Source organism: Xenopus laevis, chromosome 8L (genome assembly GCF_017654675.1).
Source record: "Xenopus laevis strain J_2021 chromosome 8L, Xenopus_laevis_v10.1, whole genome shotgun sequence".
Lineage (NCBI taxonomy): Eukaryota > Metazoa > Chordata > Amphibia > Anura > Pipidae > Xenopus > Xenopus laevis.
Genome location: NC_054385.1, coordinates 30,379,809 through 30,404,199, shown reverse-complemented (window position 1 = coordinate 30,404,199; position 24,391 = coordinate 30,379,809). Strand labels below are relative to the sequence as shown.

Sequence of the window (24,391 nt, the reverse complement as noted above, 5' to 3'; positions counted from 1 at the left end):
ACATACAGTTGTACATACCGACAGTGTATTTATGGTATTAAACATTTTGCAAAGTACATTCAATTTGCGAAACTGATTTAGCCTGTTGTCATTTGCATGTCATATTTATATCAATGTACACATAACGTGTGAAACAGATACAGCAAAATAAAACATCATCAATCAACTAAAATGGGAGTCCGTGGTTTGTAACCTCTCACAGTGGGGGTTTTAACGGGTAAAGAGCCGTTTCATGTCTACTTATCTACTAGGAAGAGGGCCAGTTTCCCCATATTAAGTCAAATTTTCCAGAGGAGGCTCTTTTAGTGAACAAATATTGCATCCTATCAATGTAGAGCTTCATTTGTTCCAACCAACCTTTGTGAGTCGGGGCCACCGGATTTTTCCATCCCATTGTTATATGTCTGCGAGCCTGGAAAAGACTTTGCCGAATCGTAGTCAATTGATATTTGTTGTAGTGGAAGCTTTCGCCTACATTTAGTATAGCCAGTTCTGGGGTGGGTCGTATTTCCACCGATACTGCATTTGAAATAGTATCGAATACCTCACGCCAATAAAGATTCAGGTTGGGGCATTCCCACAACATGTGTATAAAAGAGCCGGTATTTACCCTGCACCGAGTGCAAGTTGGTGGATGTTGTGGATTCATTCTGTTCAACCGCACCGGTGTGAAGTATGCTCTATGAATGATGTATCTCTGAATCATTTTATGATCAGCATTTGGCGAGACAAATCTAGGGGCTTCTAGAGCATCCTGCCATTCTTCGGCTGTCAATGTGGGAATATCCTTCTGCCAAGTTGCAAGTAGATTGGGACTAAGTCTATCATGTTTACAAAATCTCAGCACGTCATATAAGTTGGAAATTAAGTGTTGGTTGTCATGCAGCTCTAATATTCTACAAAAGGGGGGTTTACCCAACTTAAAGGGGTCAGCAAGGAATGCGTGTTTGACCTGCTCATACAGTAACCAGGAAGATTCTGAAATTCCGAACTCCTGTTGGAGTACCGCAAACGGCTTGAGTGAATTGTCAGAGACAATGTGATTAATAGTCATTATACCTTTGCTAGACCATGACCCTGCGGATTCTATGTTTTGGAATTCTTTGAGGAGAGCATTCCTGAGGTTTCATTAGCAACAGACATGGATCTATAAAAGGTATGAACACGTTGTAGGGTAGAATTTTGCTGGCCCAAAAAGCCAGATTGAGGGTGAACAGAAGTCTGCAATTATTTACAACAGAACAAAAATAATCTTCTATCTGGCTGTTTGTCAGTGGCAGAGTCAGAGCAGAGTGGAAGCAGACACAGGCTGAAGGTTTCCAGCTGTTTTTAGATCTGATTCTAGCCTACTTGTAGCTAGCTAACAGCTTGTGTATGGGCTGAGAGTGGCTATGTAAGCATGATAAGACACCATTGCTCTCAAATCTATTTATTTGGCTTAGTTGTAAATTAAGAATTATAAAAAGGAACGCATTTAAAAGTCGCAAGCATTATTTAAAATGGCGTCTTTGCGAATGTTTAGCACTGCTCACAAAATCAAAATCAGTCGCTAGCGAATATTACAACTTGGCACATTTTCACTAAGCAGAGGTTTAGTTTAACCACCTGCTCTGGAGTTTTGTTAAATATTTTCTCTCTAAAAAAAAGCCTTTGTGGTGAGAAATATAATTACATACCGTATATACTTGAGTATAAGCCGAGTTTTTTAGCCCCCAAAATATGCTGAAAAACTATACCTCGGCTTATACTCGGGTCAAGCGCAAAAACGGTCGCCGGCGTCCAAGAATAGTCGCCGGCGTCCAAGAATAGTCTCCAGGAATATTGGCCGGCATCCAAAAACAAGACGCCGGCACCTCCAATGGGAGCAGAAACCCTCAATTTTTTGATTGAAACTTACCAGATGCTGCTGCATTTCTCACCCTAGGCTTATACTCGAGTCAATAAAATTAGGTACCTCGGCTTATACTCGGGACGGCTTATACTCAAGTATATACGGTACACTGCGTGTTCGCAAAAGCCATTTGTTCACAAATTTTGCAATGAAGTCACTGAGATCTTTAATCTGTCAAAAAGGATGCCAACATGGTCGCTAACGTTTACAAGCATCTTTGCACAGGTTTTTTGCTCTAGCAAAACATATTACATCCCCCCCCATAGTATACAGTATAAACCTAGAATCTGACTCAAGAGAGCCTCACACGAACACAACTCACTCAAGGTTGCGACAGGGAGAAGTTCACTGGAGAGTAGACAGGGAGGCTAGCAGAATTAAAGTATTCAAGGACAGGCTAAGGTCAAGACAGGTATTTCCCAGACAAAGGTAGATGTAGAATGAGAATAGCAGGAGTCAAATACAGAGTTATTCTCTGTTTCTTGATGTAATTTGTGATCTGTATTGCTTTGAAAAAAAATAAAATCACAAATCTTTTCTCAATTAACACAAATTCCTAATTATACAATTACATTTAAGGGTGCATTGGTTAACATCCTACCAAAAATTATTAAAATTGGGTAGTGACTGGTAGTGTATCTATCTATATATCTATCTCTGTGTATAATATATTTATAGCGTTTTCCTTTTAGTGTTACTAGCTCATTAAGGTCGACTTTCTTTTGACTGTTATAGAGATAATTGACACCAGAAATTATTTATCATAACATTATCTATGAATGCTATTTATAATTTTGCCATAAAAGTATCTGCCTGATGCTTTTACATTACCTTTCTTACCCCCTTTTTTCCCTGAGGGGGCTGCCATATTTGTGCAGCAGTAGTCCGTTAGCATTAGAAATTCTGACAAGTTGAGAAGGGACAGTCAGGTTGACAAAAGTCAGGTTTAGGAACTTCAAGTAACAATTACTTACAAAAGCAGAACTATCAGCGAAAAACGATCAACATGACCTATAGGAAACTTAATTACTATTTTGAAAATAAAATTTTTAGTGTCAGTATCACTTCAATATAACACCTCTAACATATTACAGAAACACTACTACTGTAACAAAATATTCCTGAATGTGACCCAGAAATGTCTTTACTTTCTTAGACAAACTGAGATTCATAATCTTCCAGTTAATGTTACTCAGTTGTTATGCAAAACGTAAAAGTTTTTTTGTATGTATTTTGCATTCTTTATTATTTATGAACAATTCAAAAAAATCTCTGGAATCACAGTTCCATAACAACAAGTTCATCTCCTGTTTTCATGGTTATAATTATCTTTGTTTCCTAATTACTGCTCTGTGTGCATGCTTTAAATTTGGTGCAGTCATTTAAAAAATGTTAGAAAGGGTGTTTTATTGTGCTCAGGCTGAAAACAGCATTGGTCCAAATACCCTGACTCAGCTGTTCCCAATATATATATATATATATATATATATATATATATATATATATATATATATATATATATATATATATATATATATATATATATATATATATATATATATATATATATATATATATATATATATATGAAAGATCTCTATAAGACAGACAAATGTGTTTTTTTATACCAATGCCTTTTTTCCATCTGACCATAACTACAGTAAAATATCCTGTGTGCCATGGAAGTAAGCACTCTTCTTATACATTTATAGATGAAGAGCTATTATACTCAACTGATATGATGTTTCTCAGATGATTATCTGGCATAATGGCACTAAAGAGCTCTTCTTCTAAGAGGATTTCATACAGGTTCCCTGTTCAATATAATTATCTTTTCTGTTGTGCTGAGTTATCACGCTGACCTTTTGAGCCTCATTCCCCTTTTGTAACCTTCACTCTGTAAGCAGCTTATTAATATCTAAGTGATTTGTTTAATTTCTGATTTAAAGTATTTTACAAGCCTTTCTACAACCCTTTAAGTTACAGTATATGTGTTGTTCACCTTAAAAATGAAGTGAGAGCTTTTTTTTTGGTCCTTTTTGCTTTATATCACATTTTTGTTGTACTCTCTGGGTCCTAGCAACATTCCCTCTAAGCCAGGGGCTGTCAGATATTTTCAGTTCAAGTCCCACTTCAAGGTCCAACCTTGGCCGGGTCCCACCCTATAGGACAATATTGGTAAATTTCAGTCATAGCTTGAAGAATATCTGGAATATCAGCAAATACTAATTCAAATCTCACTCTAACCTGCCTTCAAGATGGCCTTTCGGCTGTATCTAGATGAACAAATGGCTATTCTCTCCAATTCTCATTGTAACTGACCTTCAGAAGCCAGGAAATATGCCCTCTCTGTCTCTAGTTTATCTCAGATATCTAGGATTTACAAGAAAAAAACCTCTGCTTCCTTTTAGTTGCAATTGCTGGTAGTCCATTGGTGTTTTGGCAATGTAGAAGATTCCAAAAGTATTTCAAACTCGCAGAAAAAAAATTCCCTATCTAATTTCATTTGACACACCTTAGAAATGCTTTTAAAGACCAAATATGTATCTGATTTATAACCACAAGTGTCTTACAGGTTCATTAAACTAAAGTTAACCATACTGGTGAGTATTGAGCAAGTATTGCTTGGGCACTACACTTCCTTCTCCTTCTTCCTCCTCCAGTTTCATAATCAAGCAGAATTTACATTTTTTTATTTCTTTTCCTGTCTGTGATTCCACAGCAAACATTTTGAGAACATTTATTTTTATAGAATATTTTCTGGTATGCCATCCACATTATGCTGCAAAAGCCTAGTCACTCCCAACGAACATTTTGTTTATTATTATTTACTGCAATACGGACAAATACTAAATAATTGCATACAGGCATACACTCCATCACATAAAAGAGATTTTACTGCTTATCAAAATTGATCAACTAGGCATCCTGTTAGATTTACCTAATTAAATTCAAAGCCTGGTGCCACTAGGATATTGATTTTCTTGCTGGTGCCAAAAGACAGTACTTGATGAATGGATACTACATATGGACAGACTTTGGCACATGTTGGATGTTGAAACTCTATAGGGGTGCTACACTTTATTTACATTAATCTCCAACAAGTGTTTTCTAATTTAAGTCTTGAGAAATATTTTGATGATCCTTTTTAGAATCTTTTGGCGAGTGAGGGTTATATCGGTTTATCGATGTCACAAACTTTCTGACAGCTGAAAGGATATTGCACATTCCAAATATTCAAAACATGCAACTGTTTGTCTTGTCACGTGTATAGGAAATCGGGTTTAATATGCGAGGCTTTCATTTTCTGTAAGTAAGGCCTCAGCTAACGCTATTTATAAAAGCTGTTGAATTTTGCACATCCCCTATAAATTCTTAGACTGAACATGCTGTGGATAAACATATATTTTACAAACATTTTGGGAAAGTACCATTACAGAGGTAAATATGGCAAAATAAAAGCAATGGGTTATATTTATCAAAGAGTGAAGTTAGAGATTGCCACAGTATGTTAGCGTGAAATGCCACCTCCCTACATTCATTTCCATGGGATTTTTTGATGTTACTCCCAGTGGTCACAGATAAGGTGCTTTTTTTTGTTAATTCCAAGCTTTGAGACAAGTCTTGGAGGCAACTTATCTTGCAACCCCTAGGAATACCTGAGACTATTTTACATTAGAATGTGGCTCACGGGTACAAAAGGTTGTATTCTAAAAACCAGTGACCGACATGTTGAATCATAACAAAAGCCCAGTGCCAGCATCTGATATGGACAACACATTTTCCACCCAAAAAAAGGAACAGGGCCGCAGGTGAGGAAGGGCATTTTTGAACATCATCATTTGGTAGTGAGAATCGAGTCAAAGGTCATAGGTACCTTTTGAGAGCAAAAAGGAAAGGGCCACAAGTCGAATTTTAGCATAGGCTCGATGTTATGCAATGAATTAATGCAAGCTCATTTCATGCAATGAAACCACACTTTTATTTTATTTATCCTGATATACATATAGATGGTTATTTACTAAACCTCTAATTTATATGGTTGGTCTTTTTGGGGCAAAAACTCAAATTTTTCATGGAAAAAAAACAATTTTCGAGATTTATTATAGCCTGATGCTGCAAAGAGCCTGAATCCGAAAATCCACCATCTCAGACCTGTCGAGGTCATGTATATGTCAATTGGAGATGTCCCTATCCCAATTTGACAATATTGTGGTTTGCGCTGGGTTTTGCCCCATAATCCGTCAAATTCGAGGTTCTCAGGCAAAATCATAAAAAAATTAAACTATTCAGGGAAAAAAAAGTAAGAAAAAATCATATGATTTGGGTTTTCGCTCAATTTTATTGGGGTTTCGCTCGATTTCATTGGGTTTTTTCCGGATCTGATTTATTCAAGTTATTTTATTAATAAATAAGGCAAAATCAGGCATGGGAGTTTGGTCCCCTTTTTTTATTTATGAGATAAATTCAGATTTTAGTACATAACCCCCATAATGTTCATTTAGTCTACATAATTTGCTTAGCCGGGAGAGAAAATATGTGGAAAACAGAGATGACAGCAAATATAAGAACAAGGACATCTGTCTTGGAAAACTTTTTCACATGTAGAAGAATGAAATAACTGGTATGTCAACTGAAATAAATAAAATTAATTTGTTTATGTTCCTGGGGGCATGCTAACATTTGCTAAATTAAAAACTATGTTTCATTGGAGTTACTAGAACACCAACTATTGCCTATTTTATGATGCCTTAGAGTGCTTGGAGTGCTCTCGTAATTTAGTAGATTTGCTCTGCAGGAAGAATAGGCAAACTTCCATTTGGTTGTAGCACCCCCAAACTTATTTATTTAATGGTGGTCCTTTCCAGAACTATATTACTACAACTTCACATCATCTACATATACAACTGTAGGCAAACAAATGGTAAACAAGAATTTATTTTATTTATTGCAACTCATCCTTCTAGAGGTGCTTTTCTGCTTTTTCACATGCCCCCAAAACACCAGAGACCCCATTATTAGACCACTCTCAAGTTGCACCCCAGTTAAGTGCATAAATTTAGGAGAGGTGCCAGCTCTACAAGACTATCCCAAGAAGCAAATCCATTATACAGATATGCTTTGGTGAGGATGCACTGTACATTAACCTATTTATTTATTATTCGGACTGACTTTCCCTTTCTTGACTGAGAAAAACAAGACCAAATAAATATCTATTTAGCCAGATATAATTACAATTCACTCTTATCTGAGAGCAATTTTCTCTCAGAACATCTACTAAGACGTCATTATGTCCCAAGATAGTATATCCCCACCCTGGTTAGGTCCAATGGTTGGTGGTTAGATCTACCAACAGGTTTAAAAATCAGAATCAGTAATTACTACCTGTAATATCCCACTGCATGCTGCCAGTAAATATCAAAGAAGATGGAACTAGGGAGCCGCATAAAAGATAAACAGATCACTTTCTCCACCCTAGCCCAGTCTAGACTCAACACACACCTAGGTAAGATTTAATTGAAACCTGAACCTGCTTAACCTGTAGATTCTGTCGGTTTGAGGTCATCTCGCTTATAAATATAAATATTGCCCTCTGCTGACAGGTACAATATTTAACAGCTCCCTGTAGTTACTTGCATGATGCTGCTGACTGTATTTTTTCCCCACTAATGCTTTCCTGCAATTAAAATTGATAGCAACCATCGAATTCCCCTGCTTCGTTCTATAACCCTTTCTATTCATTACAATATGCTGCTTGTAAATCAAGGACAATTTTTATAGGTTTAAGAGATTCCAGCGGCCTATGAAAAAATTACAGTTGGTCTCATACTAAACATGAGTTTGGACAGGTGCAAAGATCCCACTCTAAATCACGAAAAATAATTCCAATATTTTTCTCCTATCTGCGTACACTTTTTTTCTTAGCCTGTCTCTTTCAACCCTTTCCCCTTGTTATCTTTCCTTTGTTATGATTTGTCTTTTTTAATCTGTAGGTTCTGCCAGTTTGAGGTCAACTCACTTATAACTATGAATATTGACCTCTGCTGACAGGATAAATATTTTTAAATATAACAGCTCCCTGTAGCTACTTGCATGATGCTGCTGACTATTTTTTCCTGCAATTAAAATCCTATTGCAAACCTCTAATTCTCTTGCTTCATTCTATAACCCTTTTTATGCATTACAATATGCTACTTGTAAATCAAGGACAATCTTTATAGGTTTACAAGATTCCTATGAAATAATGACTGTTCTACTACTAAAAAATATGAAATGGACAGGTGCAAAGATCCCTTGTAAACGATGAAAAATAATTCCAATTGATTCCAGTATTTTTCTCCTATCTACATGCACATTTTTTCTTACCCTGTCCCTTGTTAACCTAACAAGTTCAGCATTTTTTTATTTCTCCTTCCCTGGGTTTTTATCTGTTTGTTATAAAGGGAAAGTGTGGCCATGACACAGGAATGGAAGATCATTAATTTGTATGATGTAAAGTGCCAGTGTCGGACTGGCCCACCGGGATACCAAGAAAACTCCCGGTGGGCCCAGGTATCACTGGAACCTCATGCAGCTAAATTTTTGGCCTATTTCCTGGCCATTCCATATTTCTATGAGAACAAAGAGGCTAAATAGAAGAATATTAGTACTGAGAGTGGGCCCCTGGTCTAAGGTTTTTGGGTGGGCCCCTGGTGTCCCAGTCCAACACTGTACAGTGCTGACAGATGCCAGCCCAACCCTGACAAACATGTGTCCACCATGTTGCCAAATAAATCAGAAGCGCATTTGGACTTTATAATTTGTACCCGCATTGATTTTAACTTCACTTCGCCTTAGGCCAATAGCACATGGAACTGCTGGAAGCCATTTTGCACATGTTCACCGCATATACACCCAGAATCCCCAAGCTGTACTTTTAAGGAACCGACAAAAATGACTCTCCCTAATCAGACTACAGCCTAGGCCCGTTTTGGGAGAAGATTGAGAAGCACCATCACCGGCGCCAAACGCTACAAACTGACTTGCACGGAACGGCGCACCTAACCTACTATCCCCTTAATAATCTCCGCCCAATTGAAAATTCCGAATGACTGCGCAGGCGCTCGCTAAGCCCACGCCCAGCACTTTTGCGTTGCCATAGAGACGTGTCAGCATCGAACGTCTACGCGTAAAGCAAGCGACAGAAAGGCGGAAGAAGTTCTCGGAGCATAGAGGTGACGTATTTAGATCCGACTCCACGTCTCAGCAGCCAGCCGGAAAGAAAGGAAAAACATGGCGGAAACAGAGGGAATTGGAGACGGCAGTAAGCAGCTGGTGAGAAACACTAGTGAAGGGGGGAATGTACAACTTTGGAGGGGATCTTTGATTAAACGGCATTTACAAACATTTTTGGGGTGGGGGTTATTAGTTCGACTTTTACTGTTATGGCCCAGTTTGGCTGCCCCAATACTTACAGTAGTTTTTACCTGGTAGTTGTCTGAGAATAATTCAGTCCCTGAAGCCGAGGGTGAACAAAAGCAGTGGCCGCTGTCGTCTGCTCGTAGCAGCTGATTTACTAAAACAGGCGCTAAATTGCTCCAGTGTAAATACACGTTGCAACCAATCAGATCGTTGCTTTCATTTCAAGGAGCCTGTCACTCGGAGTTACACATAATATGGTAATTTTTTTTTTATCAGGAGTCAATTACCCTGCCTGGATGTTTTTGGAGTGTGGGGGAATTGAGCACCATTTTGTTTTAAATCACCATTCAAAAATGTTCACTGTACAGAACTGATGCTAGAATTGATCATAAAGCCAGAAGAATTCTAAAAAAAATAAAGCAGATAAGGTTGGATAAAAAGTCCTAGGGATAGGCAGTGTTATGGCAGAACAAATTGTAGACAATAATATCTATATGGTGCTGGTTTTACTCTTATCTAAACATGTCCCTTTTATTAGAGCTCTATATAGATCTGCCATAGTCCCTGTTTCAAATGAGGGGTGGGCGTGGCCCGCCAGAAGCACAGTAGGAGGGTAATAGCCAATCGCAGCCCTGCATTGACATAACCAGAGACAAGCTTCAGTTCCCTATCAGGTCTGCTAGCTGCTGATTGATTGATGTTAACTATATGAAAAATTTGCCATTGGACACTACATGACTGTCCAGGAACGCTGAATGCTTCATTTTTGGTGGTGCAATAGTTGGCACTGCTGCCTTGCAGCTCTGGGGTTTTGGGTTCAGTTCCAGCCAAGGGGCACTGTCTGCAAGGCGTTTGTATGTTCTCCCTGTGTCTGCGTGGGTTTCCTCTCACATTCCAAAAACATACAGACAGGTTAACTGATTCCTGTTGAAATTGGCCCTATTGTTTGTGAATATGAAAGGAATGGGGTAGGGACAGATATGAATGATGTACATTCTCTGTAATGCGCTGCAGAATATCGTGGTGCTACATAAGGATAATCATTTTTATCAGTTTTTACATTACAGCATTGTTGAAGGTCTCATGTATTATTCCCTACATCATTCTGCCCAAAAGTCTATATTCACTAGTCTGCCTCTGTGCAGAGATCTGAATAAATCAGAGTGCCATCTGATTTCTCTTTGTTATTGCTACATGTATGGAACTGAAGAGCAGCAAAGTTCCCAGATAGAGCACCACAGTATTTAACCCATGGAGGTAGAATTCTATTGAAGTTTGACTGCTCTGCCCTTGCATATCAACAAAAGCCCCTGTGCATAATAATGCTTAATGCCCACCATATCCAATTGACTAACCATATCTGAATATGTGCATTTATTATGAACCAGTTTTGTAGATGCAGCACACTTTGTAATTGGCACTTTACTGGATATAACAATTCTAAATGTTTTGTGTCTTCCAGGGGCTCAATATTAAGTTAATGCAGTTCCTGTTTCATTATGGTTTATCGCTTTTTTCAGCATAAAAGGCTATGTTAAATGTTTTCGGAGGTTGTAACACGTGGAACTTTTCCAGTTTGCAGGATTATCAAATGTATCGATATCAGGAGATATTCCGGTTGAGGGGGAGATCACTGTCCCCATGGCCTCAACCTCACAAGAGGATGACTTTTCCACACTGGATGAGCCGGTTAAAGACACCATAGTATGTATAATTTAGTCAGTTGGGAGAGGTTTCCTGCAATAGAAATTGTTTTATGTCATGTTTATATGTTCTTTAAACATTACATTACGGGGGTTATTTATCAAAATCCGATTTTTTTCAGATTTTTTAAGTAACAAAAGTCTGAACAAACTAGATTTGACCTTATTCATAATTTTAAAAAAACGCGATAAAATTTGTTTTGGGAAAACTCGAAAAATGTGGGTTTTTGTGAAAAAGCTAAAAATTTTCGTGAAATCACTCGAAACCCCAGAATATATTGGAGTTATGCCTGAAACTCAGCACAGACCATGATATCATGATAAATTTGAAATGAGACCTTTGCCATTGACTTCTACAGGACCCCAACTGCTTGGAGAGTATTTTCAGATTTGGACTTTTAGCGGCCTTGGTGTATAATAAATCACGAAAAAAAAAATTTCCACTAAAAATTCAGAATTTCCATTTTACCTGTAACAAACATAAGCGCAAATTATTGCTCGCTCTTCCAAATATACATCATTTTAATGTATATGATCATGGGAAAAAATCCATTCCGTAATCCTGTAACAGTTGAGCTGCACAGACTTTCTGCTGCCGTGGTATACATGAGCTTATGTTACCTTCCCTTGAAGTACTAGAGAATATCTTTATCCTTTTGCCAAGATAAAAGACATCTTATATTAATTTTACTGCTCTGAACCTCCGTCTGGCCCCTACATGCAAATCCATGCGCATTTAGCTTCCCACTGACCACTGGGTCTACTAACCTGCACATAGCATCTAATGAAAGGTATAACAAAAAACATTATTAAATCATCCATCTTCTTTTTTAGATGCGGGACCTGAAGGCTGTCGGCAATAAGTTTGTTCATGTTATGTATCCTAAAAAGAGCACATCACTTCTTAGAGATTGTGAGTATACAGAACCATTATTTTCAGTACCCACAAGAAATAATTCTTGGACTATACCATTGCTTAACATCATTTTTATCATAATTGCTGGTATCCTGAAACTGTCAATGCAACCTTTTGTGTAGCTATAGGTGTTGAATTAGCAGCCTTGCTTTAAACTGGTAAATCTATATCTAGTCTTGCTTATTATAAGCAATGAATGGGTTAAAGTAAAAGATACATTTATCAGAGTCAAGTCCAGAGTGCAGATAAAAAGGATCAGTGCCCATATTTGTATTTTCTGGATTTAAAATGGTTTTCCATGTGTACACAAACGGAGGTAAATAATGTGACCTCTTGTTAAAAAAATAATGTAACATCACAAAGTCGGAATGCCCTAAAAGCATTATATTTTTATTTAAAAACACCTATGTTTTCTTCTACAGCTTTTGGGGTAGTTTTTTATTTATGTAGTATTTAAATTTCCAGTGAACAAAATACCTTTGGTGAGGCTTTGTTTTGACAGATAAGATGGCTGAACTCAACACAGCTAAAAACAAGCATTCTGCAATAAAACCATGACTAGTACTTCTAAACAAATATTTTAAACTTTCAGAATCTAATTGCCAGTTTAGATGATTTGTTTTAATTTTTGGTTCAAGCAATGCCAAAGCGACAAAGAGCTTCTTGCTCCAAGCACCACTCCATCTGCCATACTACTACCATATTGTTAGTACAACTACAGAGGTCATGATTAGAGGGGTTTGGCTTGCACCACAGTTAATACAAAGTTGTTGATCACTGCAAAATGTGTTTATGCAACAAAGAGGAGTTCAGATATGTTTTTTTTTTTTTTTTTTAAATTCGGGTAGTTTATTGAAGAAATAAAGCAAACAGTGTACATCAAAAGTGTCAGAAAAAGGAGCACATAGAATTACATGTCACATATCTGAATTAAACACAAAATAGGAAGCATGCCATATAACAAACACAGTACTATTAGTATAAGAATAAATGACCTCGTGTAGTGTCTGTCTCCTAATCTTGATCTGCTAAGGGTCGTCTTGGGTGTTGGGGGTAGATGTCGGTCCAGGGACCCCAAATTTTGTGAAATTTAGTGGGAACTCCCCTTTTTAGATACAGTAAGTTCTCAGTGCTACAGGTGTCCCGCATTATAGCTTTCCATGAGGAAAAGGTAGGAGGGGTCACTGCTCTCCAATTCTGAGTTATTAATCTCTTATCTAGTAATAGTGCCTCCAAGAGAAAGAGGGAGTGATATTGGTTTAACTTAAGATCTTGTATTATGGCTAAGACACATAGTTTAGGTGTTCTGGTAATTGTCACCTGAAGAACCCTTTCTAGAGTATCTAGTATTTCCCTCCAGTATAAAGTAAGATCGGGGCAACTCCACAGCATGTGTAGCAAAGTTCCCCTATCCAAGGCACACCTGGTGCAGACATCCGGGGTATTGGCGTCAATATAGTGGAGCCTGACTGGGGTGTAATAAGCCCTGTGGAGAATATACAATTGAATTAGCCGTAATCTGTGATTGGGAGATACTAACTGTGGGGATTCTTGTGCTTCCTGCCATTCCTCATCTGAGATACTGCCAACGTCCACCTCCCATTTAGCTCGTAGCTCGACTAGTTCACTTCCATGCACCTCTTGTAGCAGCTTAGCATATATCATAGTAACCAGGCCTTTGGAATGTCCCCTCTTAATGTACACCAAGAAGGGGTTTGTGGACAGCGATATGGCATGACGCTTGTGTACGATATTAAGGGCACGACTGAGCTTGTGAAAGGTCAGCCATTGGTTGTGCGAAATTTGAAATTGATCCTTCAACTGTGCAAAGGAGATTAGTTTACCATCATGCCAGACATCTCCTAGAGTAGTCACCCCACGGTCGGACCAGAGGCTCATAGGGCCTAATTTTACCAATAGGGAATAATCTTGGTTGTTCCATAGTGGCGTAAGAGGGTCTGTGGCAGGAGCTTTAAGGTATGTGTTAGCCGTTTTCCATACCCTACGAAGGGAACTAATAGGGGGGGAAGTCAATGCTTGGGATGTGGTAATAGATTTTCCTAGCACCCAGCTTACTGGATTGTCAATAAAGCCTGTCAGCTGAGCCCAAAGTGAATGCAGTACTTTATGGTGTGAGTTTTCTACCCATGTAGTTAAGTGGCACAGTTGCGCCGCCAAATAGTATAAGTGCATATCTGGGAGGGCCAAACCAGCTTTGGGAGTTCAGATATGTTTAATAAGATTAAAGATTTCTAATTATATTCTTAGTCTAATAATAATTTCCTGTTTTTAATTTTCATTTTAGGGGATTTGTGGGGTCCTCTGGTGCTGTGTGTTTCACTTGCCTTGTAAGTACTTAACTGTTTCTCTCAGGTACTACATATATTCATGAAATTCATAAAATTCTATTATGGGTTCAGTGCACTCTCCTCTTGATGCTCTGTAAACAACCTAAAAGACCAAGTGAAAATCATAGAAAATAGCCTGGGTATGAAATGACAGATGTTACCGTTCTTTAAAGCAGAAGGAAAGGTTAAAACTAAGTAAGCTTTATCATAAAGGTCTATATGAATACACAAGTAAACCCTCAAAGTAATGCTGCTCTGAATTCTCTGTCAAAATAAATAATGCAATTCTGTCCTATTAAGTACACGTGAACTTCTGTATCAGACTTCCTGTGTTCAGCTCAAACCTCAGAGGTTTGGGTTTGAGCATGCTCCGTTTGCTCCCTCCTCCCCTCCCTGTTGTAATCGGAGCCCAGAGCTATATGAGTGAGCAGAGAGAGACTAGTACAGGAAGTGATGTCACACCAAGCTAATATGGCAGCTGCTATCCTAAACAAACACACACTTTCTAAAGCGGTTTTATTCAGGTATGGTAAAGCATTCTACAGATTAAATATAGCATTCTAGATTGCACTATTGTGTTTAATCTATTGGCAATAGACTGCCTCTGTAGATTTCCTTCTCTTTAAACACCATTCCCTTCCATTGTACATTGACGCCAAACTGTTAAAACCGAGGAATGTGTACTTGCATTTTTTAAATTTAAAGGCATTCGATATTGTTTACATAATTTCATTTTATTTCAGCTTTACAACAAAACATTTATGGTATACTATGTATAGGTGATATGTTGTGATTTTTATGTATGAGGTCCAATTGCTGAATAGAACTATAGAAGTTCCATAATATCATTAAATATGACACGTACATCAGTTACACTTCTCATTATTGTTTATCTAGCTGGGGAGATTTACACACTACCAGTTTACAAAATACACCATGTAATTGGTTACACTGATTGAGCCCACTCTCGTATTTGCACTAATGGCCTTTGAGCTTGCCTTTCAGCGTCTCCGGGTTTCTCTCCGACTGATTTATAACTCCTCTCTCCTTTAACCCTGTATTTGGTAGATGCTTATGTTTACAGCTTTGGGTCTTGGGAGCAATGTAATGATTAATAAAGGGAATATGTAAAACAAAACATTTTTACTTGATTTGTTTGTCTCTGTCACAGAATGCTGCAGGGCGGCAATGCTGATAGCAAAGATGACGGAGGACCTCAGTTTGCTGAAGTTTTTGTCATCATCTGGTTTGGGGCTATAATTATCACTCTAAACTCCAAGTTGCTTGGTGGTACCATGTAAGTACTAGACTAAGGGGGAAACAAAATACTCTAAGGGAAAAAAAGGAGATAATATAGGCTAGCATGAGTTGATCTGGGTTAAATATAATGGGAGGAAATCTAGGTTAAAGGAACAGTAACACCAAAAAATGAAAGTACTTTAAAGGAATGACAATATAATGTACTGTTGCTCTGCACTACACAACTATATTGCTGTGTAACCATGGAGGGGGGGGTAGCCATTCAAGCACAGGATACACAGCAGATTGCAGATAAATTCTAAAGAATCCCATTGTAAACCACAGAGCGTATCTGTTATCTGCTGTGTATCCCGTGCCTTTTCACATTTTTCTACATAACTGATTGTAGAGTTTCTGAAGCAAACACACCAATTTTACCAGTGCAGCACAATATATTATATATTAAATTATATTTTCATTAATTTAAATCACTTTAAATTTTGGTGTTACTGTTCCTTTAAATATATTAAGGTGAGGAAAGAATAAAAATACTTTATTCTTTAAGTTAATAAAATCTTAGGCCAGCACACAGTAGTGATATGCCAATACTTTTACAGTGCTCCTAAAGAAGTCAAAAAGGGATGTGAGGTACTGGCATGCTGTAAATGGTTACCATATATATCTGTTTTTGGTAAATATTACAGCAGCCCTAGCAAATACAAGTTGTTAGTAAGTGTTTCAGCATTCGGATTTTCTCTGCCTAGCACATACATTCTAGATTGTTGACAAAGGGTTTAACAACCTACCAACAATGTAGAATCTGTTTTTCTGCATTCCATTCACTGCTACTGTAGAAGAGCATTACCTATCAATGCAGAGTTCCCAGAGTGATTGCAATGGCTGGGAAGTAAACGTGTTCAAGGCAAAACTTGCAAATTAACCAGAGGTTGGTAGTTTGGGTCAGTGTATGTAAGAAATAGTGCTTTTGGTCAATTAAGTGTAAAGGCAAACAAAGATGCTGTGCACTCTTTAAAGGAACAATAATACCAAAAAATTTAAAGTAATTCAAATATAATGTACTGTTGTCCTGCACTGGTACAACTGGTGTGTTTAGAAACACTTCTATAATTTACATAAACAAGCTGCTCGGTAGCCATGGGAGCAGCCATTCAAAGCAAAGGAAACATAGCAGATACAAGATGCTCTCTGTAGAATCCCATTGTATGCTAATACAGAGCCTGTCTGTTATCTGCCAAGTAGGTTGTGCCTGTTATCCTTTTTTCACATGAATGGCTGCCCCCATAGCTACACAATAGCCTGTCTTTCTAAAGTACTCACTTTTACCAATGCATAGCAACAGTATATAATTTTAATTTCTTGAAAAGTAATTTTTTTGTCTTACTGTCCCTTTAAGCACCATGTTTTTAGTAGCTGGAAAATGTAGCACCAAAACAGCAACTCAAAACAAGTACAATATGCTTTTGTCTATGGAGGGCTGCTATGGGCACTTTGGCATCATGCTTTTAGGGCTTTCAAAAAAACACCTGGTCTGTAGTCTACAGTTGAGACCCCCTTTTGAAAGCCGGAAAGGTTCAGAAGAGAGAGGCAAATAATTCAAAAACTATAAAAACTAAAAAATTAGGCCAGTTAAAAAGTTTCTTATAACTGGCCATTCTATAAAATACTAAAAGTTAATATAAAGGTGAACCACCCCTTTAAATTAAATGCTTTCTGGTGTTACCGACATTTTCTAAAATTTAAATGAATTCATTGCCAGATGTTTTCTTACAGTTCCTTCTTCCAAAGTCTGTGTGTGCTGGGTTATTGCATCTTACCCTTGACCGTGGCTATGGTGGTGTGTAGGCTGATGCTTCTGTTGAGTAACAAGACCGCAAGTTTCATCGTCCGACTAGTTGTAGTGACAGTCATGTTTGCCTGGTCCACTTTTGGTAAGTAAACATTTAGAATTAAACTCTGTGCCAGCCTGCAGTAAACCACCAATTTGTGCTTGTAGGAAATCTGTTTGAAATGCATAATGTGTATTTTTCTATGCGTTCATTTTAGTGTACCATTTTATAGTCGTGAAGAGTGCAGAATTTAAGTTTACATTTCTTATTCTCAAATTAGTCTTAATTTTCTTCTTTAATTTCAGCCTCCACTGCCTTCTTAGCTGACAGTCAGCCACCAAATCGTAGAGCTCTGGCGGTCTATCCCATATTCCTCTTCTATTTTGTCATCAGCTGGATGGTCTTGACCTTTAACACCGTGAGCTAGGAGAAACGCCATAGTTTTGATCAGATCTAAGATTATTTCAACCAGGAGGATTGCACCATATGTCTGCTGCGAACACAAACGTCAAAGGATGTTAAATGAAATCTGGCTGCAAGGCACTGTGTCCAAGAAGTCACTTTGTTTTGGGGGAAAAAAGGCTTGCACTAAAATTAAGAAATTTCTTTCCTTGACTGCCTTTCTGGGTTTAAAGGGAAAAAAGTAGCTGGCCGGGGCATGGGTTACAGATCAGTAGCAAGGGGTTAATTATATTTAAAAAAGGATAATACAAATATATATTTGTATTTAAACCCAGTTCAGTTGTGTATACAACAATGATGCCTTCCACAGTTTCTTGTAGCTTTGGTGCAATGAAGAGCCAAAATGAACCCCATGCATGTTAGGGTTAACTTACACTCGTGGTTTATGTAATATATGCTTTAAAATCTGATCATTTAAGGAGCTGGAAAAGCTACCATGAAATATTTGTTATGGATTCACCTAAAAGCATTTAACCCACAACACTTTTACATGGGATGGATCTTCTGTGCTGCTTTTTAGGATCTTTGGGGAAGGAAAGAACCATCCATAGAATAAGAGAAACCTACAAATTAACAGACTGACTTTTTTTTTTTTTTTTGTGGAGGAATTTGCATTTTCTTTTGAAAAGTAAACCTTTTGGATGGGGTGGATGAACATGTTTTTTTTTTTGTTTTTTTTGTTTTTGCAAACAACTAGCCTGGCACCTCAAAATCCCCTGGAGCACTAGTTGTAGGTAGGAGAATGCTGGTAAAACACAGTAACTCCAGTAAGACCAAATTCATATTTAGTACTGTGGCAGTAATTTCCAAACTGCAGCACTTCAGTTCTTGAAGACAAACTGCCAGCACCCTCTGAGAGTAAATGGCTGTGATTAGAGTTCGAGTTCTAATGACAGTTGAAGGAAGCAGGCTGAACTCTGCATTATAAATAGCAGCACCCTAGAACAGGGCATATTTAGTAAAGGAAAAAAAGAGTTGGTCTCCATTCACAGACCTGTATAGTTTATTTAGGGTCATATTTATTAAAATATATTTTCACCATTTGATAAATATTCTCGCTAATATACTGTTCAGGCAAAAGTGAAGCTCCTCCTGCGGCCAAATCTCTTTTTTCACTTTCAAAAATTTGCTCAAAAGGCTTTTTCCCCACAGTCTCCACCATGAAGACAACCTTGTCGCAAGCCAATCAGGTCATACACTACCTTCCATGTTAAATATAAGTATCACTCCAAATGGGATCCAATTGATTTATAGAATTTGTCGATTTATACTCGGCACACATGAATATTATTTCTTATTTAAACAATTCAGTATAAAGAATTGATAATAGAAACAGAGCTCCTTGCAGATCACCCCCAATAGAGGGATGGCAAAGTATGTCTTGTCCTCCCTATCTAAGTACATTATATTCCGTTAACTGTAGAGGGCAGTTTTACAAAGGTTTGAAAGCAGGACTGGTATTTTGTGCACAATAGATTGTACTGGGCAACCAATTGGTTATACAGTTTAGTGAACTGTTATTGTACTGAGAAATTTGGGCAGTCAAATTTAATCTTACCAAAGTAAGCTATAGGGCACAAAAGATTCAAGAGAAAGGCATTTCTATACAAGATAGTTGACTATAGGGTGTATTTATCTGTGTATGTAGAAACACAATAATAGTGGTTTTGGGTAAAAGACATATGAAGATATCTATGCAAGCACATTTATGTCAGACAGCATATTTTGTGCAGGTATCTATATGGCTGTGTGTTGATCTTTGGATTATGGTATATACAGTAGCAGATTTGGAATCCATACCATGCTGGATAACAAGCTATATGCACTTAAACAACAATGTAGGTTTAATATAATTACATTAGTTATGCATAGGGTTCTCCCTCAATTGTGAATGGAGACACGAGTACTAGAACACTACTGTTTACCCTGGCCAAATGCAGAATTATAGCTCTCAGCAGCCAAAGTCTGCAAGGGGGCCTGGCAGTTGGACTTGGAGTACGAAGAGCTCATCCTTTGACAGCTTTTCCTCTCTTCTTTCTGGGTGTGAGTAATTTGTGGGATGGGGGTTAGCTTGATTTTTTTTTCTCATTTATTTTAAATTAAAAGTTACAATCTCTATATTTTTAATTTATTAAAGTTTTTTTTTTAAACCCATCAAAGTGTGTTTTCTTGCTTCATTATCATTTCCCCCAGTTCTTTATTGAATCTACATTATTTGCATCATCTTTTGAAAAGTATTGAGTTCATTTCCCAGCCCTGCTCTGTTTGTTTTCAGGGGCGAAACTGTTGACATTTTTCAACTTCCTTTTAATTTCAGCTTGAACATTTTGCCACTTTATTGATGGATGGTTTCTGCAAAGAAATAGCAAATACACCAACAAGTTTTCCTCTAGTTTTCAGGAGATGAGCAATTTTTAAACTGGAAGAAAGCACACTGTCACACAAGCTTGTGATTGCAGGTGGAAACCTTGCTAAATTTTAATACCGGAAGTGCAACGTTTCGGGGCTTGCCCCTTTGTCAAGCAATTTTTACACTGGTAAAATATTGAACTCAAAACAATGGCACCACCTGCTGTTCAATTTAGGCGACTAAATATTTTGTATAACTGCAACAGTTCATCCTTTTTTCACTAACAATTTTCTACCAACTGTACAGTCAGCCAAAATGACCCCAGATAGCGCTGTTTTAAATTCATTACAGGCATGGGACCTGTTATCCAGAACATCCAGGGGTCTTTCTGTAATTTAGGTCTCTAAAATACCTTAAACATGAAATAATCCTAATAGGATTCTTTTGCATCCAGTAAACATAATTTATATCTTAGTTGGGATCAAGGACAAGGTCCTGTTTTATTATTTCAGAGAAAGAAAGAAATGTTTTACATTTTAGAATTAGTAGATTAAAATGGAGTCAATGGGAGATGGCCTTCCAGTAATTTTAAGCTTTCTAGATAACATTTCTGGATAAGGGATCCTATACCTGTATTAGCGTAAAACTGATATCTTGGAAGCTAGAAAAAATGTAACAATTTGTTTTGATGGTTTTCATTTTCTTTAACAGTCTATCATGAGTACCATGTCACTTTTTGCATGTGCAAGGCTTCATTTTACTCACATAAGCAAGGACGATCTCTTTCCTAATTTTTTAGGCCATCTCTTTAAAAAGGCCCATAAAATCCCCATTCTGCATGGCTAGTTAGCACTTATTTATATCCGTGTCACAATATGTACAGTATTGGTTTCTTTGTAGAAACGTTTTCATTGATAACTGGCAAAATAAGTCAGTGGCCCTGTCCTATTTTCTTGTAATTAGCTGGCCTAATGAGAGATCCGTTATATGGAAACCCATTATCCAGAAAGCTCAGAATTGCAGGAAGGTCATCACATAAATAATCCAAGTTTTAAAAAATTATTTCCCTTTTCTCTATAATAATAAAACTGTACCTTGTACTTAATCCAAACTAAAGGTGGCCATACAGAGGCCGATAAAAGCTGCCAACAGACCGGCAATTTATTGGCCCGTTTATGGTGCTCCCCGATCAAAATCTGGCCAAAAGTCGGCCAGATCTCGATCGGATGGGACAAAAAATCCCGTCAGATCGCGGCCGCATCTGTTCGTTGATGCAGTTCCACAATCCGCCCGTTACCATTCGTTAGGATCCGATCGTTGGGACCTAAGGCCCACGATCGGATCAGCCCGTTATTGCCCACCTCAAGGTGGGCATATCGGAGAGAGCAAACGAGAGGATCTCTCAGTGTATGGCCACCTTAAAATATAATTAATCCTTATTGGAGGCAAAACCAGACTATTGGGTTTATTTAATGTTTAAATTCTTTTCTTGTAGATTTAAAAGGTATGAACATCCAAATTACAGAAAGATTACCTTTTTTTTACCATTACCTGGTAAACCCCAGGTCCCAAGCATTCTGGATAATAGGTCCCATACCTGTATTACAATAAAGGTATATAGATTTACTGGCAAAAGCAAATGTTGTATAGAGCAATCTGCGCCATATAGAATAGGATGGGAAAATGCTTGCACTGAAAATAACAATCATCACCAGCATGCAAGGTTGAAAAATTGTTACACAGTATATTGCTTGATTAAGAGAAGTTATTCCCCTTGGAGTCTGTACCATAAATCAAGAAAATATCTTATTGAAAGCATTTGAGTGCTGCAAGCATTTATTCCTTTTTGTTATCATTTTCTCTGGCCTTGCTGCACGGTGCTAAGAAAATTCCTTAACTGAACATCTCATCCATCATCACACTACCGTTCCTGGCTCCTTCGATAACCAACATATGCTCACTACTCCTTCTTGCATACAATGGACCTCGTTTATAATCACTGGGCAAATTTGCTCCTGGCAGTAACCCATAGCAACCAGTGATTAGCTTTTTTCAGTCAGCTGTAGGTTGAAAGCAATCATCTGAGTGGTTGCCATGGGTTACTGCCCAGGTGCAAATTTGCCTTTTTTTAATATAAATGACCCTCACTGTTCATTTTCTAAAGCTTCATTGCACACCCTAGCCTGATTGATGCTGACTTATAATTCCTAGCATCAGCTATTGTTGGTCACAGAGTAGTGGCCCAACCACAACTGTAGGATTGCAGGTTATCCATCCCTATGAGTTTTAGAAAGAAAAGAAACCCTGCCCAATCAATTTAATTTATCTGGTCACTCCCTCCAATCATAGAGGATTGTAGTTAAATGAAGAAATGCTTATATTAAACTCAAATAAATTGACACCTTCCGTATTCACTACTTAATAAATTAATTACAGAATTCAAAGTGCAAGTGCAATAAAATAATCCTAATAAATTACATAATTCATTAGTACCTTCAGTATTTACTACTTGATGAATTGATTACACAAATTCAAAGTGCAATAAGGTTAAAACCTAATGAATTATATAGTTTAATAAATTAAACTAAATAATCAATTATATATATACCCTAAATACCATCTGAAATTAATAACTTGTGTATCCTTTGTTTAAGAATTAATTGACAATTTAAAGTGCAAGTGCAGTGATGAATTAATCCCAATGAATTAATTGAATTTTAAATTAATCAAGAATCAATTAGAATAGTCACACTTCCCAAGGTTAAAAGACTATACTCCCATACAGGGTTTCAGTAACCTTTTGGAGATACAAAGACACTCCTTAATCAATTAAAGTTCTATCAATCAATAGATACATTAGGAACAGCTGTACAGCGTGAAGTTAATATCGTAAGGTGATAGAATGTGCCAATAAATGGTTAAAAATATTTAAAAAAAATAAAAGATATATAGATAATATAAGATACCAGTTATAAATGGGTGACCAAAATTAATTTAGGATAAGAGTTCCCCACTGCTCGGTTCTCACAAAGTAGAAAAGGAAGCAAAAGGTAGGTGGAGTTGTCCCAATAACTACTGCCTATTATTTTCTATCACTGGGACATCGCAAAGCTGTAGAAGGCAGAGTGGCCAGGAAAGTGGTCTCAAATATTACGGTAACCCTAAACTGGTAAAGAGCTGTTTAAACCTGAAAAATCAGGTTATCCATCCCTACCATAAGCTCTTCACTAGATTGTCTAGCCTGGTGTTTCAATCATTTTTGGGAAGTCTTTTTTTGTGAGAAAACCATCCCCTTTAACTTAAGTGTCAGTCCACACAAGCAGATTCGGGGACATTAGTCGCCCCAGCGACAAATCGACTCTTCTTTGAGGCAACAATCTCCCCAAACTGCCTTCCGCCGGCTTAAATGAAAATTGCCTGCGGCAATGCACACGCATCGCTTCGTTTTCCGAAGTTGCCTCACAAGGAAACTTCGGACGACTTTGGAAAACGAAGTGCCGTGTGTGCATTGCCGCAGGCGATTTTCATTTTAGGGGGGAGGCAGTTCGTAGATTGTCGTCCCGAAGAAGAGGCGATTTGACGATGGGGGGCGACTAATCTCCCCGCGTGGACTGACCCTTAGCCAAAAATATATGCAAAATTTCAGCAAAGGCATTGGAATTAATGGACATTTTTTTGTACCAAATGCAGTGGATTCAGTGGGAATCACACACAAATGTATTGAAGCCAATAGCTATTTTTTCTTGTACAGGCATGGTACCTGTTATTAAAAATACTAGGGACCTGGGGTTTTCCAGTAAGGGATCTTTTCTCAATTTGCATCTCCATACTTTGTCTATTAAGGAATTATTTAAACATTAAATAAACCCAATAGGCTGGTTTTGCCTCCAATTAGGATTAATTATATCTTAGTTGGGATCAAGTACAAGCTACTGTTTTATTATTACAGAGAAAAAAAGAAAACTCATTTAAAAATGTCAGTTATTTTATTACAGTAATGTTGCCATCCCGAAATTTGGAGCTTTCTGGATAACGAGATTCCAATAACAGATCCCATACCTGTGCCAAATTTATTGGAGTTAAGACTTTTTTTTTAATATTTTTTCTTGCTGCTGCCCACTTTACTTACACATTACTTAAAGAAGAAAAAAACCTCCCCCTGCATATCATGTTCTGGGCATTATACTGTATAGCATGTCTCTTTATTCAAATATAATGAAAGAAATGTAAATGA

At 37.5% G+C, this 24,391-nt stretch overlaps 2 protein-coding genes across 2 annotated transcripts in view; one reads left to right on the top strand and one right to left on the bottom strand.

The window, feature by feature from the left end:
* ophn1.L (oligophrenin 1 L homeolog) overlaps positions 1–24,391 on the bottom strand; it is a 141,625-nt gene that overhangs the window by 109,661 nt on the left and 7,573 nt on the right. The window lies entirely within an intron of this gene.
* Positions 9,110–19,961, top strand: yipf6.L (Yip1 domain family member 6 L homeolog). The gene is given in 7 exon segments (NM_001097837.1): positions 9,110–9,205; positions 10,868–10,996; positions 11,830–11,908; positions 14,217–14,259; positions 15,431–15,556; positions 17,290–17,447; positions 17,651–19,961. Coding segments are annotated over 7 exon segments (699 nt in total). The 5' UTR covers positions 9,110–9,163; the 3' UTR covers positions 17,773–19,961.